This window comes from Setaria italica, chromosome VII (genome assembly GCF_000263155.2).
Source record: "Setaria italica strain Yugu1 chromosome VII, Setaria_italica_v2.0, whole genome shotgun sequence".
Classification (NCBI taxonomy): domain Eukaryota; kingdom Viridiplantae; phylum Streptophyta; class Magnoliopsida; order Poales; family Poaceae; genus Setaria; species Setaria italica.
In genome coordinates this window covers 27,693,867-27,706,651 of record NC_028456.1, presented here as the reverse complement: position 1 = coordinate 27,706,651, position 12,785 = coordinate 27,693,867, and the positions used below count along the sequence as shown (strand labels likewise).

General features: G+C 53.9%; 1 protein-coding gene across 1 annotated transcript; it reads right to left on the bottom strand.

The window, feature by feature from the left end:
- Nucleotides 1-6,043: 6,043 nt before the first annotated feature.
- On the bottom strand, nt 6,044-8,404 carry LOC101776419 (protein DETOXIFICATION 49). Its single transcript, XM_004976483.3, has one exon. The coding sequence runs from the start codon at nt 7,934-7,936 to the stop codon at nt 6,251-6,253; it is 1,686 nt and encodes a 561-aa protein (XP_004976540.1). The 5' UTR covers nt 7,937-8,404; the 3' UTR covers nt 6,044-6,250.
- Between the last annotated feature and the right edge of the window lie 4,381 nt (nt 8,405-12,785).

Here is a 12,785-nt window from a genome sequence, read left to right as displayed (position 1 = left end):
GGGGGGGGGGTCGTATCACTCCACGAGGATGCCGTTCCTTCAAGCGTTCTCCGGTTAAAAAAGCCCGAAACAACCAAGCCAGAAGCGACCAGAGCGCGCGCGGCTGCAATGAGTAATGAGTACCGAGTATTCAGCGGCCGCATGCTGCATGCCCCCGGCCGGCCTTGCGCTGGGATTGCATGGAACGGTGGAGAAGGCGGCGGTCAACCGCGCGCCGCGTCGCTTTACAAGTCGGTGGATCGGGGCTCCCGGCGATCGCGACAGGACATGCAGGGGCGGTCGTGGCGGCGCCGGACTTGCGCCGTCATTGATCCGATCGTGTTGTGCTCCATAATGTAAGCGACGACGACGACGCGGCGGAATTCGTAGGATACGAGCATTGCTGCAACCGGAACAATCGTAGCCTGATCGAAGGACGACAAAGCCCTGACGGCATGAAACTGATGGAACCACGCATACGTGCGTGACTGGCGCCTCCATCACGCTGAACTGGATGAACGGGGGGATCGATCGGGATCATCCGTGCCGTCATGCACTCAGCTACGTCGCCTTGTGTTGACGATGCTTCTTGCTGCAGGCTGTCGCCATTTGTTTTTTCTCTTGGTATGACGCGGAGGTGATGTGGACCTGCTGCTGCGTGCATCCAGTGAGGATATGCATGGACGCCGCAACTCGATAGGGGTCGCCGTGAACTAGAAGCAAAACTAATTTCATATACACTGCTGGTAGATAATACCCCGAGTATATGAAAAGCAGCGATTTGAACGCCCGTGCCGGCAAGTGGCCTTACAATATAAAGCTTTCGGTGCAGATAAGAATCATAGTGGAAGAACGCTGAAAATCCAAATAAATACCGGCCTTGACAGGGGACATATGTAATGTTCTATGATGGGGATTATATAGTGCAAGGATACGTACAAGCCTGTGAGCGTCAAGTGTCGGTAGGGCTAGTACGGAAATTGCATAGATTATGGAAGCAACTTGCTAAGTGAAAACATGAAAATCACTTCACAAAACTAGGGCAGACGTTATAATTTTTTTAAAAAGTCAACGGAGCTAAGGAAGCCCACCTAAACAAATTCATTCCTTCAAAGCGAGATTATAAGATCCGGCAACCGTTCTCAGCAACGAGTACGGTGATCAGGATACAATGGGGCAGCACCTGAACGATACCAAATGAAACAAAAACAAAACAACCGCATCAAGGGTCCGGGCAATTTATGCTCCACGGGCAAGACCTCCGGTTGAATGTCTGGGTAGAATCACCCCACAGGCCACATCCATCAAGCTTTGCCAACTTTGCACCGAGCAAGAACCCAAATGCTCACCGAATACGAAGACACCTCCTGCACGGATAGATACCAAGCACCTAGGTAGCCCAAACCAAGGCAAAATGTGTTGGCGACGGACAAGGATTAACCTCGACCTGATCACTCCTCGCCGAGCCTCAGGTGACCGACTAGTACCAAGCACCCACAATTGCTTATGGACGGTACATAAGCCATAGCTTCTCATGGTGCCACTCTATTCGGCACACATCCACGTGCTCCTGCCTCGAGGGGAAGGACGCTTTGAAGGGAAGTGCTGTAGAAAAGTAGCGACCCGCTGTACAAGTTATAAGTCATATGCAGGAACGGTAATATTATACGAGGGATATGGGTACCCCATGTGTTCCTACCAATCAGGATACTAGCTGGATCTGGCAAGTGGGTCCGTCCGATCAGAGCGTGTGGGTCGAGGATATGAAGTTACTTGGAGTACAAAGACTGCCCGGATATTGTGGAACACATATTGTAATCCAACTCAGATTCCTTCCATGTAACAACCAAGTAGATTATATTCAAACCAACTTGTACCTATAGGTCGTCAGCCTATATAAGGTGGCCAAGAGAGCCTCCCGAGGACATCCAATCTCATACCAACAATACAATCCACGCATACAGGATGTAGGGTATTACTCTCCGGAGGCCCGAACCTGTCTAAAAGCCTTGTGTCCCTTGTGTTCTCGCGATCACCTTTCGAGTTCTTGGTTTTACAATCACCTCCACCTACAAATCAACCACTTGGGTAACCCCTGGTGGAATGCTAGGCTTATAAATCCGACAGTTGGCGCGCCAGATAGGGATGATTGTGAGATCCTCTTAGTGACCTCGATGGCATCCCGCCCCAGTGTTGTTTTCCCCGAGAGCATGAAGGACTACCTTGCAAACCCAATCCAGATTCGTTTCGGGATCATGCCGGCGGATTCCGATCCGGATGCTTCTTTCGTCGACTCGGCGTCCACTGCCAGCTCAGCTTCCGTCGGATCTACTCCGACGGGACAAGTTCTCCATCCAAGGATCATCATGCCGCTTGCCTAGTAGGTTGGCGATCTCTCTCTCTCTCTCCGAGAGGGTTCCAGATCTACTTGCTGCCGCCCACCCACCCATACCCTCCGACCTGATCGCGGGGCTAGATCGCATCAGCAGCCCTATCGCTGAGTGCATAGATCTATCTGAGGTGGCGCTACGCTCAACCAGGTCGGCGTAGGGTCCTTCCCTCGCCCCCTTCGGCCTGAGGAACTCGGCTGCTATGTTCTCCGCGAACCTCGTGCAGTCCTTCCAGATCCAATCTGGAGACCCATCCAAACCCACCCAGTTTCCAAATCCAATCTGGAGACCCATCCAAACCCACCCAGTTTCCGGACACCAAACCCCTATGAAAGCGACGATGAGAGCAACTCCTCCATGCCAGATCGCGAAACATTCGTGGTCTCCACTGACGAGCCATCCCAGGATAGTGAAACTTCTTCTCAGGAAGGAGGCCGCAATGTCAGAAATCAGAACCGCACGGCATGGCGCCAACAGGAGCAAGCAAACGCCCAACAGCAACCTAATGCTAATGCAGGGGCAGCATGCGACCAGCGCCAACCACCGCGCAACGATGATGGCAACACCAACCAGGACGGTGCCCGGGCCAAACACAGGCGCCCTGCGTGCGCCCGCAGTCTACTAGCCGACCTCGAGGAGGCCGACCACAATATCTTCCCCACAACCCAGGCCAACCTGGGGGCTACCTTCGCCGACCTGGAAAACCTTCCGGACTCGGAGCAAATCCGGCGGATCCGGGCGCGTCTTCAAGACGCCAACGCCTAGATCGAGAAGCAGACCCACAACCGGTCCACACACTCTTGGTCCATAGCTACCGGGCACTCTCGGAGCCGGTTTGGGCATAAGATCTTACCACCGCCGAGGCGACCGCGCAGATCCGACCACCGTCGAGGCGACCGCGCGGGAGGTTGGCTGGAGCCAGTCCACGAAGAAGAGGTGGAGCAGAACGCCAACCCACCCATTAACGACAACGTCAACAACAACAACCGCCGTCGCGGCAGGAGAGGCGACGACGAGGATCGCGGCCGACCAGGTCAGCAACGTGATCTCCACGAAGAATTGCGCGACCTCCGCAACCGCCACAACCTCCGCCCCAGCCTCAACAACCGTCATCAAGAGCGGGACGAGGCCGAGCTCCGTCGTTATGCCGAGTACGACCGCGACTACGGTGCTCCTGGACTCAACCGTGACGCTGAAAGTGAGGACCGCTGTCGTCAGTAAGATGAGATGCGTCACCGCGCCAACTACGACTGAATGTACGGCGCCCCTGAAGATGCTTACAACCCGCCCAGGCACGACAACGACAGACGCCCCAGTGCTCCACCCTACGAGTACTACCTTGACGACGACGGCACGACGATCGATGGCTTCGCTACCTTCACTCCACGCCTCAGGGCTGTCGATTGGCCGGCCACATTCAAGCCAGCCATCAACTAAAAGTACGATGGTCGCTCCGACCCCACCATCTTGCTTAAGACGTATAGTACCGCGATGAAAGCTGCCAACGGCACCTACGACTAGATGGCAGCCTACTTTCCAGTGGCGATGGCTCCCGCTCCGCTCTTGTGGCTGAAGAACCTGTCTCCGAACAGTATCGACAGTTGGGGTCAGCTCGCTAGAGCTTTCACCTAGAATTACCAAGCTACCTATAGCTGACTTGGTAACATGGAGAAACTCAGGCAAGTCCGCTAGAGGACTGGCGAAACTATTCGGGAGTACGCCAACCGTTTCTTCGAGAAACGTAACAGGCTGGCCGGTGTTGAGGACCATGACATCATCTGGTATTTCTGCTCCAGCTTGACGAACCGCCCCATGTTCTGCAAGTTGTACGAGGCTGCCCCAAGATGATCGGGCAGATGATGGAAGTTGTCAACAAACAGGCAGACATAGAGGAGGTGGCGAAAGTACAGTTCCAGGATGTCAAGCATCGCCAGAGCGACGACTACGATAAGCCGATCCATGATGAACACCAAGCACGACCGAAGTCCCGACTTTGAAAAAGGGCCCCTGAGGTCCTAGCTGCTGAAGGCGATCCCGCTAGGCCAACCACCTTTCTCCGGGAAGAGTTTGACGAAACCCGCAGCGCTCCATGCCTCTTCTACAAGGACGCACGCCATAATCTTTGGGAATGCACAGTCCTCAAGAAAGAGCTCAGCGTACCGGTGGAGTACAAGCGACCCCACCGCAATGACTACCGTTGGGACGACAACAGGTGCGACTACCGCCGCCGTGATGACCGCGACAACCGCGACGACCAGAACCAAGATGGCACTCACTACCCAGTTAAAGTTAAAGGGCTGGTGATGAATTTTACTATTGCTATTTTCTTGGGGACACCTGGCTCGCCCCAGCACGAGGGGACATGAATGAGCTTGGTACGCTGGAGCGATCCGATTGGGAAACGACCGCCATTGACTTGATCGAACAGACGTGAACTGAAGAGCTAGGTGGTGGTAGCTGCCGTTTCGTTTCATCTCTCAGAACCCATCAGATTGATAAACGGTTGACTCCTAGGGGAGCTGCTGATCCCTTCTTCCACGACAGGTGTGGCCGATTGGGCGCAAGTGCAACGGCTGAACGACATACGCGAATCATGTTTTCGGTTGGCACGCACAGTAGTGGGTCATCAGATTCAGATGCATTGCATCGTGCGCCGCTCTCGAACAGAGCTCCCTACAGCTCACGAACAGAAGCAGGCAGTACCATGATATTGGTAGTTTTATCTTTGAAACGATAATTTTAGAAGCTTGTACGGCGTAGAGTATTGTATAGTGGTGGTAACTGCTAGTGTTGGCTTTTGGGGCCTCGAAACAGTGCATCCTCTCGGGGCTCCAAGGAGTGGAGTTGCTGCTCAGGCGAGTCATTTTTTATGCGGACTGCCGGTGCCGCCGATGCCGATCGATGCCATCCGCGGCACGCGCGAACAGAGCCGCGCCGAGCCGAGTTAGCCACTGGGATCTCTCTCTGCGCGTGCGCTTTCCGGTCGGGGCTGATCGCGCGGTACAGGTGGTAGGCACGGACCCTGCACGTCGCTACACAGGAGGAATCTTTCTTCTTCCGGCCTGCGAGAGGGGTCGGTCAATTACCTTCGCGTTTACGGCTTTCTTAGCGGCGATCCAGCCGAATCACCGTGCACTCTGAAATGGATATTTGCAGCTGAAGAAAAGAGGCGCGTGTTCGCAGAAGACCTGTCAGCAGAGCTCCCGTGGGAACAGAGTCTGACTCTTCTACGTTACGGTAGCACACATGTTCTTACCGGTCAGGCTTCGGTCTCGTTACGCAAATCACGTGCTAAATTCGGTTGCCTTCCTTTTCGCTCGCGATCGCACGAGACGCAGGTGGTGCCGTCGTTTTGACGGCCGACGGCTGCGCGGCGCAAGATTGCATGGCGGGCCCCTGGGTGGCTGGATGGTTTGGCGAAGCCACGCCCACACGACTTGGACCCGGTGTTGTGTTGCGCTACTCGTTAGCCCGCCGCGCCGGCGACCGGGTCGTCACGCGGCTCGCCTCCCTGGACCAGACACTGACCCGGGACGGAGGCCGGAGCAAGCTGCGGCGAAAGCCGTGAACGGCTTGTTCCCATCCCTCTCTCCTTTTCTCTCCCTCAAAACTCCATTCTTTTCTTTCTATAAACTAGAAATAAAAGATGAAATAAGAACAAAGGGTGAAAATTGTTTCGTATCAGTACTGGAATATTTTCAATCTCTGTTTAATAATCAGAAAAATCTTTACATGCTAATTAGCAGATTGTGAACAAAACTGTCACTCTGTCAGCCTCTGATTCCTCCCCCGCCAAAATATTTGGAAAAATGGGCGAAATAAAAAAAGGAGGGGAAAAGAGTAGATTAGAGGGAGCACACATGCGGCTCGCGCTATAGCTATCAACACCGATCAGAGTGATCATTCGCCTGCTCGACGTCCGTAGCGAGGAGCGAGCGCGACTTCTCGTCCCCACCGGCAGCGGCATCCTTGCCGTCGCCGGCTCCGGTGAGCTGCCTCGAGCGCTTGGCCTCGCTGGCCCAGTCCGTCCGGCCGATGACCAGCATCATGCGCACCATGCAGGTGGCCTGCGCCGCCAGGAGGCCGAGCCACAGGCCCTTGAAGTCGTAGTGGAACCAGAACGCCAGCCCGAGCGCCACGGGCGTGCCCACGAGGTAGAAGGACCGGAGGTTGATGCTGGCGGCGTCCTTGGGCCTGGCGCTTCCTCGGAGCACGCCGCAGCCCGTCGTCTGCGGGCAGTTGCCGAGCTCGCACAGTCCCAGGATCGGCAGCACCGACGCGGTGAGCGCGATGATCGCCGGGTCGGCCGTGAACATGCTCGCCCACACGTTCCGCACCAGGAACGCGAACGCGGTGGCGAAGCCGCCGAAGGCGAACCCGAGCATGAGCCCCACTGTTGCGGCGCGGCTGGCCTCCTCGGGCTGGCCCGCGCCGAGCTCGTTGCTGACGCGTGTGGACACGCCGAAGCTCAGCGACGACGGGAAGATGTAGATGAGCGACGTGGTCTGGATCAGGATGCCCATGGACGCCACCGTCGCCTGCGGGTTCAGCAGCAGGCCGCACAGCAGGATCATGATCTCGTACCACCACCACTCGAGGCAGACGCTCACGCAGCTCGGCAGCGCGAGGCTAACGAGCTCGCCCCAGCCCCGGAAGTTCTCGCGGGAGAACGCGAAGCCGCCGGTGCGCTTGTGGACGCCCTTGAAGAAGATGTAGGCGAGGAGGAAGAGGAGGAGGTTCAAGTTCGCCAGCACGGAGGCGAATGCCACCCCCTTGATGCCGAGCCCGAGGACGGTGACGAGGACGTAGTTGATGGGGAGGTGGATGGCAATGGCGAGCGCGGCGCAGACCGTGAGCGGCAGGTTGATGGACTGCGTCCTGAGGTATATCCGTACGGGGTGGATGAATGCCTGCAGGACGAGGTCCGGGAGCGAGGCCAGAATGTAGGTCTCGGCGGCCGCCGCGATGCTGGCCTCTTGGCCGCAGAGGAGGAGGAGAGGCCGCATGTGCATCCACAGGCCGCCGATGGGAACGGCGGCGGCGATGAGCAGGAGCACCGTCCTCTGCATGGTGATGCCGAGGAGTGAGTAGTGGCCCGCGCCGAATGCCTGCCCGCATATGGGCTCCATGCCCATGGCGAGACCGGAGAGGACAGAGTAGCCGGTGATGTTGGCGAAGCCGATGGCGAGTGACCCGCCGGCAAGGGCCAGACCACCGAGGCGACCGAGGAAGAGCATCGAAATCATCGACCGGAGGTAAAGCAGGAGCCCCGTCAGGATCATGGGGAGTGCGAGGGCGAGAATGGACCGCGCCTCGCCGCGCGCGTCCGTCGGGAACTCGAAGCCCGGGAAGAGGGACACGGCTTCCTTCACCGCCGCGGTGAACCGCCCGTCCAGCTTGCTCGTGAGCACCGGCACCTCGTCGTCGACGGGCACCGCGATGTAGACCTCCCCCGCCTTGGGTTTCGCGAGCAAGGGGGAGACCATGACGCAGGCCGCGTCCCCATGGAGATGGCGCCGCGCCTCGTCCCTGCACGCCACCGTGGCGCCTCCCGCGCACGACGTCATGGCGTCTGGAGAAACAGAGGAATACTCTGCTCCGATGGCTGCTGCCACGGCGCGCGTGCGGTTTCACGAGGGGGTGAAAACCTTTGTGGCGCAGGTAACTCCCAGGCGATTTACGAGCCCGTGCGCAGTTCTGTTGTGGGGAAGAAGCTGGTCGCCGCTTGTCTCCTCTTTGGAGGCTGGGCTTGCTTGGTTGGTAGAGCCGTGAACTGCGGCGCGGGGGACTGGGAAGCGCGCTGGTGCCTTTTTATAGGCGTCGGAGGAGAGCAGCATCGGCGATGGCAGGGAGAGGCCCCCTTCTCTCACTAACTTTCCCCGGTCCATGACAGCTCTTTGGATCGGTTCTGTGCTTGTCTTTGTTGTTGCTGTATCTTTCACTTGAGAGCCGTCCAGAATTTCTTTCATTTCTTTCCTGCATTCTTTTAGTTTGGATTTGTACAATATCATGTGCCGGTAACGTACTGCTAAATTAATTCTACACAGCATTTGTCATATGCTTGTGAGCTTGTCCAAAGCATGCATGTTGGTTGTACTGGTAGTACTTTTATACTCTGCTTCGGTTACGCATAACAGCATAAGTTTTTGCAGCTTCAGCAATGAGCATTAATTAAAATATGGTGTCAATGCTCTTGGGCAATAAAATCAAGTATTGATATTATGAGTTGTTTTTTTTTCTTTAAGAGTAAGTTACCTTTTTGTGGTCGTTAGAGTTTTGTTAAAAGTTGTTCCATTTGACTAGATTTTTATCAATCCAATGAAGAACGGTGTCAAGGAGAAAAAAGTCAACATATAAATAGACACCCTAAAGATATTACTAGTAAAATTAATTTCTTCCAACCTGTTCAGGTAAACAGATTAGTTCCTGATTAAAAATATAGTTCAGATTCTCTCTTCATTGCATTTTGGCCAGTGCAGTAGGAAACTCCAAATGGAAGATAAGTAATGAACTGATGTACTGAATCGAACCCACAAGTACCGTTATGCAGAGGTGCTCCTCATTTTCAATCTGCCTAAGGACGACAAATGGAGGCCCTGCACAAAGACGTGAATTGTTTGTTTCTTTTCTTTATGCTATTTTTGTTATGCTCCAATTGTAAAACCTACCAGGGAACTTGTGGTGTCAAGAGCTGACTTGTGTAGTTTTTGCAAGCGATCATCATGGAATGCAACTTACTACTCCTAGCAAGTAGGTTTTGTTCAAACGAGTTCGATCTGTAAGCTTTGAGATGGAACTGATTCGAACGGCTGCCGCAGCCGCTGCCGCTGCACGCTGCCTGCTGCAGCTGCAGCTGCGCTGCTCTCACCCGAGCAGCAGCAGGCAACTGCAAAGCAGCGCCCCGAACACGCTGTCGAATTTTGCTTGCAGTTGCTGAGCTTGCTACAGGACCACATCGCGAGGATTAAAACATTTGGACCTTTTTGGTCAACTAGTATTTTGTAAGGTACCCTATAATGAGTTGACACAACGTTTGTTTAAAAGGCTCCTTAGAAGAAATGAAATCAACCGCAGCAGGCCAGTTATATTAAAAATAGGCCGGTCAACTATTCAAAATATTTTCTAAGAGAAGACTGTAATTTTTCAACATTTGGCGTAATGGCACTACACCATCTCTCGTTGTCTTGTTAGACAATGCGATCTTGGTTTTTATACACTATCCTTTGTTGTTATGTCACCTGTACTTTTGCGAGAAAAAAAACTACACCTTTGTCAATGCAAAAAATAAGGGGAAGGCGGCAATTTTCGCTATGACTCGATTGGTAAGAGCTCTCCTTAGACCAATGCTCGAATTCGGTGTATAGGAAACAGAGGGCATTTGAATATGGTAGCAAACGTTCCGTTCAAACAATATGATACGCGGGTGATGAGTTTTGGTCGGCAGAGGCCATAAAAGCCATATTCGTTTTGATCCCTAACGAAGCTATATTTTAATTTAGCAACGCCTAGCTAGTAGTGCAGTCATAACACACTTGGAATCTCTACCCTTTGCCATGACACTTGGCCAAGGTGCTCCCAAAGAAAGCAAGCTCGGAGCGCCCTTTGCACCAAAGGTGCCCTGCATCTGCCGCCCTAGTGCAGCAGGTTGCCATAGAAAACAGGCAACATTACGCAAAACTGTGGACTCCCCCTCCCCTGGTCATGACGCAAGTAAGTTGTTTCGTTTCCTAATCAGGTAAGGACGATCATCATCTCTGCCTCGATATTCTCCGCCATCAAGTTGCGGCCGTAGCCGTAGCTTCACCCAACCCAACCTATCAGCATCCCCCCTTTTTAGAGGATCCTCCGCACACTAAGAACAGCAAGGCACCTGCACAAATGGATCGTCTCGGCGAGGCGCCAACATGCCATGTTATGCTTGAGGAAATCTAGGGCTCTGCCTCTCGCAAGTTGCATCCGCGTAGCCATAGGCGCCGATTGCACAGTGAATGAAGTATGTGCGCATCGTCTAGGCAGATATGGCATGGGGAATGCATCTTGGCAACAAGTGGCCGTATTATAACCGGGCACCGAGAGGTTTCGGCCGGGACGGGTCCATGGCTTTGGCTAGTGCAGTAGCAGTAGCGGCAGCATTGGCCCCTTTGTCCTGGCCAGAGACTGACCAACCAGCCGGCATGGTCCATGGGCGGTGCCACTGCGGCCGCTGAGGCGCTGGACGGGAGGAGCTGAGCACTCGTAAAGGCATGTAGTACGTGTGCTAGCTCCAAGGCTCTCGCATTGTTTTGCCTTGGCGAGGTGGTTGCATGTGTGGAGATGGTCCAAGCCATACGCCGTGGCCTTTCTTGTTGTATCTGGGGGCGGGGGGCGGGGTGCCGGGTGCCGGCCGGCGCGGAGGCGCCATTGGCTCGGATCACCCGGCTCCGAGTGTAAAAACAAGGCGCGGGGAGCATGTACGTGCACAGCCTCCGCTTGTCGCGAGACGCGCGCGCGCGCTGTACTCGTTTGTTGCGTTGCTCCTGGCCGAAGAAGCCAACGTCCACGAGGCGTGGCGAGCGCGGGCAGTTGAGGACACGAGTGCGCTTTTTTGGACGCGCGGTTGCACAAAACGCTTGGGTTTTTGCTTACGCACATGTCGTGAGCAGGAGCCTAGTTTTTGGCTCACGGCTGGCCGAGCACGATGCTGGCTGGCTGGCCGGTGGGCGAGCGAAACCCGTGGTCGCGCGAAGGTGACAGGGGGCGGAACGGACCCAACCCCGGCCGTGCGTTTCTATTTCTTTTGCCGCATATGTCTTGTCGACGGCCTACGCGGCACAACAAAGCAGCGCGGCTGTCTTTAGCCTGGGGCGACGGGGACGCTGAGGCCAAAAACGCTTCGGTTTGGCGTGTCTGCCGTCGCCGGCGGTGGAGCCGCGGAGAAAATGTGTGCGCGCCCGCGCGCGGATACGCTTCCGAACGCCTCGGGCGCGTTCGTCCGCGGCGTACGTGACAAGATCTTTGGATTCAGCGCTGCGCCCGCCCACATGGGGTACTTCACCGGCACGCGGCGTCCGGTTTCTGGTCCAGGTGCTGACAGGTGGGCCCCGCGCGATTGGATGCTGGTAATAGGTGTTACCGTGTCCGGCATGGTGGCAACTTCTATTACTGGAGTACGAGTGTCGCCGGAATTTTGAATAGAAATTACAGCTAGTTTATAGTTGGACTTGAGAGGTTTGACCTTGCAAATCCATTGGATCGGATGTGTGTACCTATGCGACTGTATTAGGATAATGTTTGAGGTACTGCTGTGGACGGCAAGCTTCACTAAATTACAGTGTTTCTTCATTTGTTGACACAGCTAGAACAGGTCCTTCAAACAATTCAGAGTATGAGATACTCGCTCTGTTTTATAGTTTATCCAATCCTGCCATGCCTGCAGACCAAGAAACTCTAACTAATCGAATCGACGAGAAAAACAAATGGGTGACAATTATATAACCATTTGATCACATTCATGACACTAAAATATGGGCGAAGAATAAACATATTATATAAAGGGAATTTTCTACGTGTTGGCATATCAGATCAAGGCCGTTCTTTTGAGGTGTTTTGGAGGAATTTCGCCAGGGAATCCGACCGACGTAATATGTGGCGAAGTCAATGCTTATCTTTTCAGATGTGTGGATCAAATAATCTGCCCAAAAGGGAGGCGCTTTCCAGACATGGGACGAATCATTTGCACCAAAAAGATGAGAGATGGGAGGGAACATTTGGCACTGCGGCACGCATGTGCCCTTGTTCCTGTAGGCACTGTGTTACCTTAAACAGTGGACGGACAATTGCTGCTAAGATTGTGAAATATGTTAGCCTTGCCCGGGAATCACAGGAACGAGACAGGCATGTCTCCAAATGCGGATGCAGGGATAAGAGACGCGACAAGGGCCCGATGCCCTGGACTTTTTATCATGCTGATCTCAGGGCATCTGACAAATGGACGGTTGCGAAAATTGGAATCCAATACTGTCAATTAGTCTATTACATGCGTCTGGTCTAAGCAAGGATCTCGCAGTAAAAAATTACGGCAGAGAGCTACCGCATTGACAACCTCCTCGGGAACCTACACAACAGCGGCACTCTGCTGTTTTTCCCATCTCCCTCCATTTGTTGCTGCTTACTCCTTCCATGTTTCTCATGTCACTCTTTTTCTGTACTTGTGTGAAACTAGGAACTGTAATTTCTGCAACCTTTTTTCAGCATAACTTACTGTTCTTGCATAGAAAAGTTATCACGACACTAAGAAAGCTACTATAATACATGTTACAGCATTTTTTAAATAAATTGCTTTACTGTAGTCTGCTTTGCCAGGATCTTTTGGTCTTTCAAAAACCATGTAGCTTGAGAGAGATGGACGACGACGAAAGCATGAGTTTCAATTCAGGA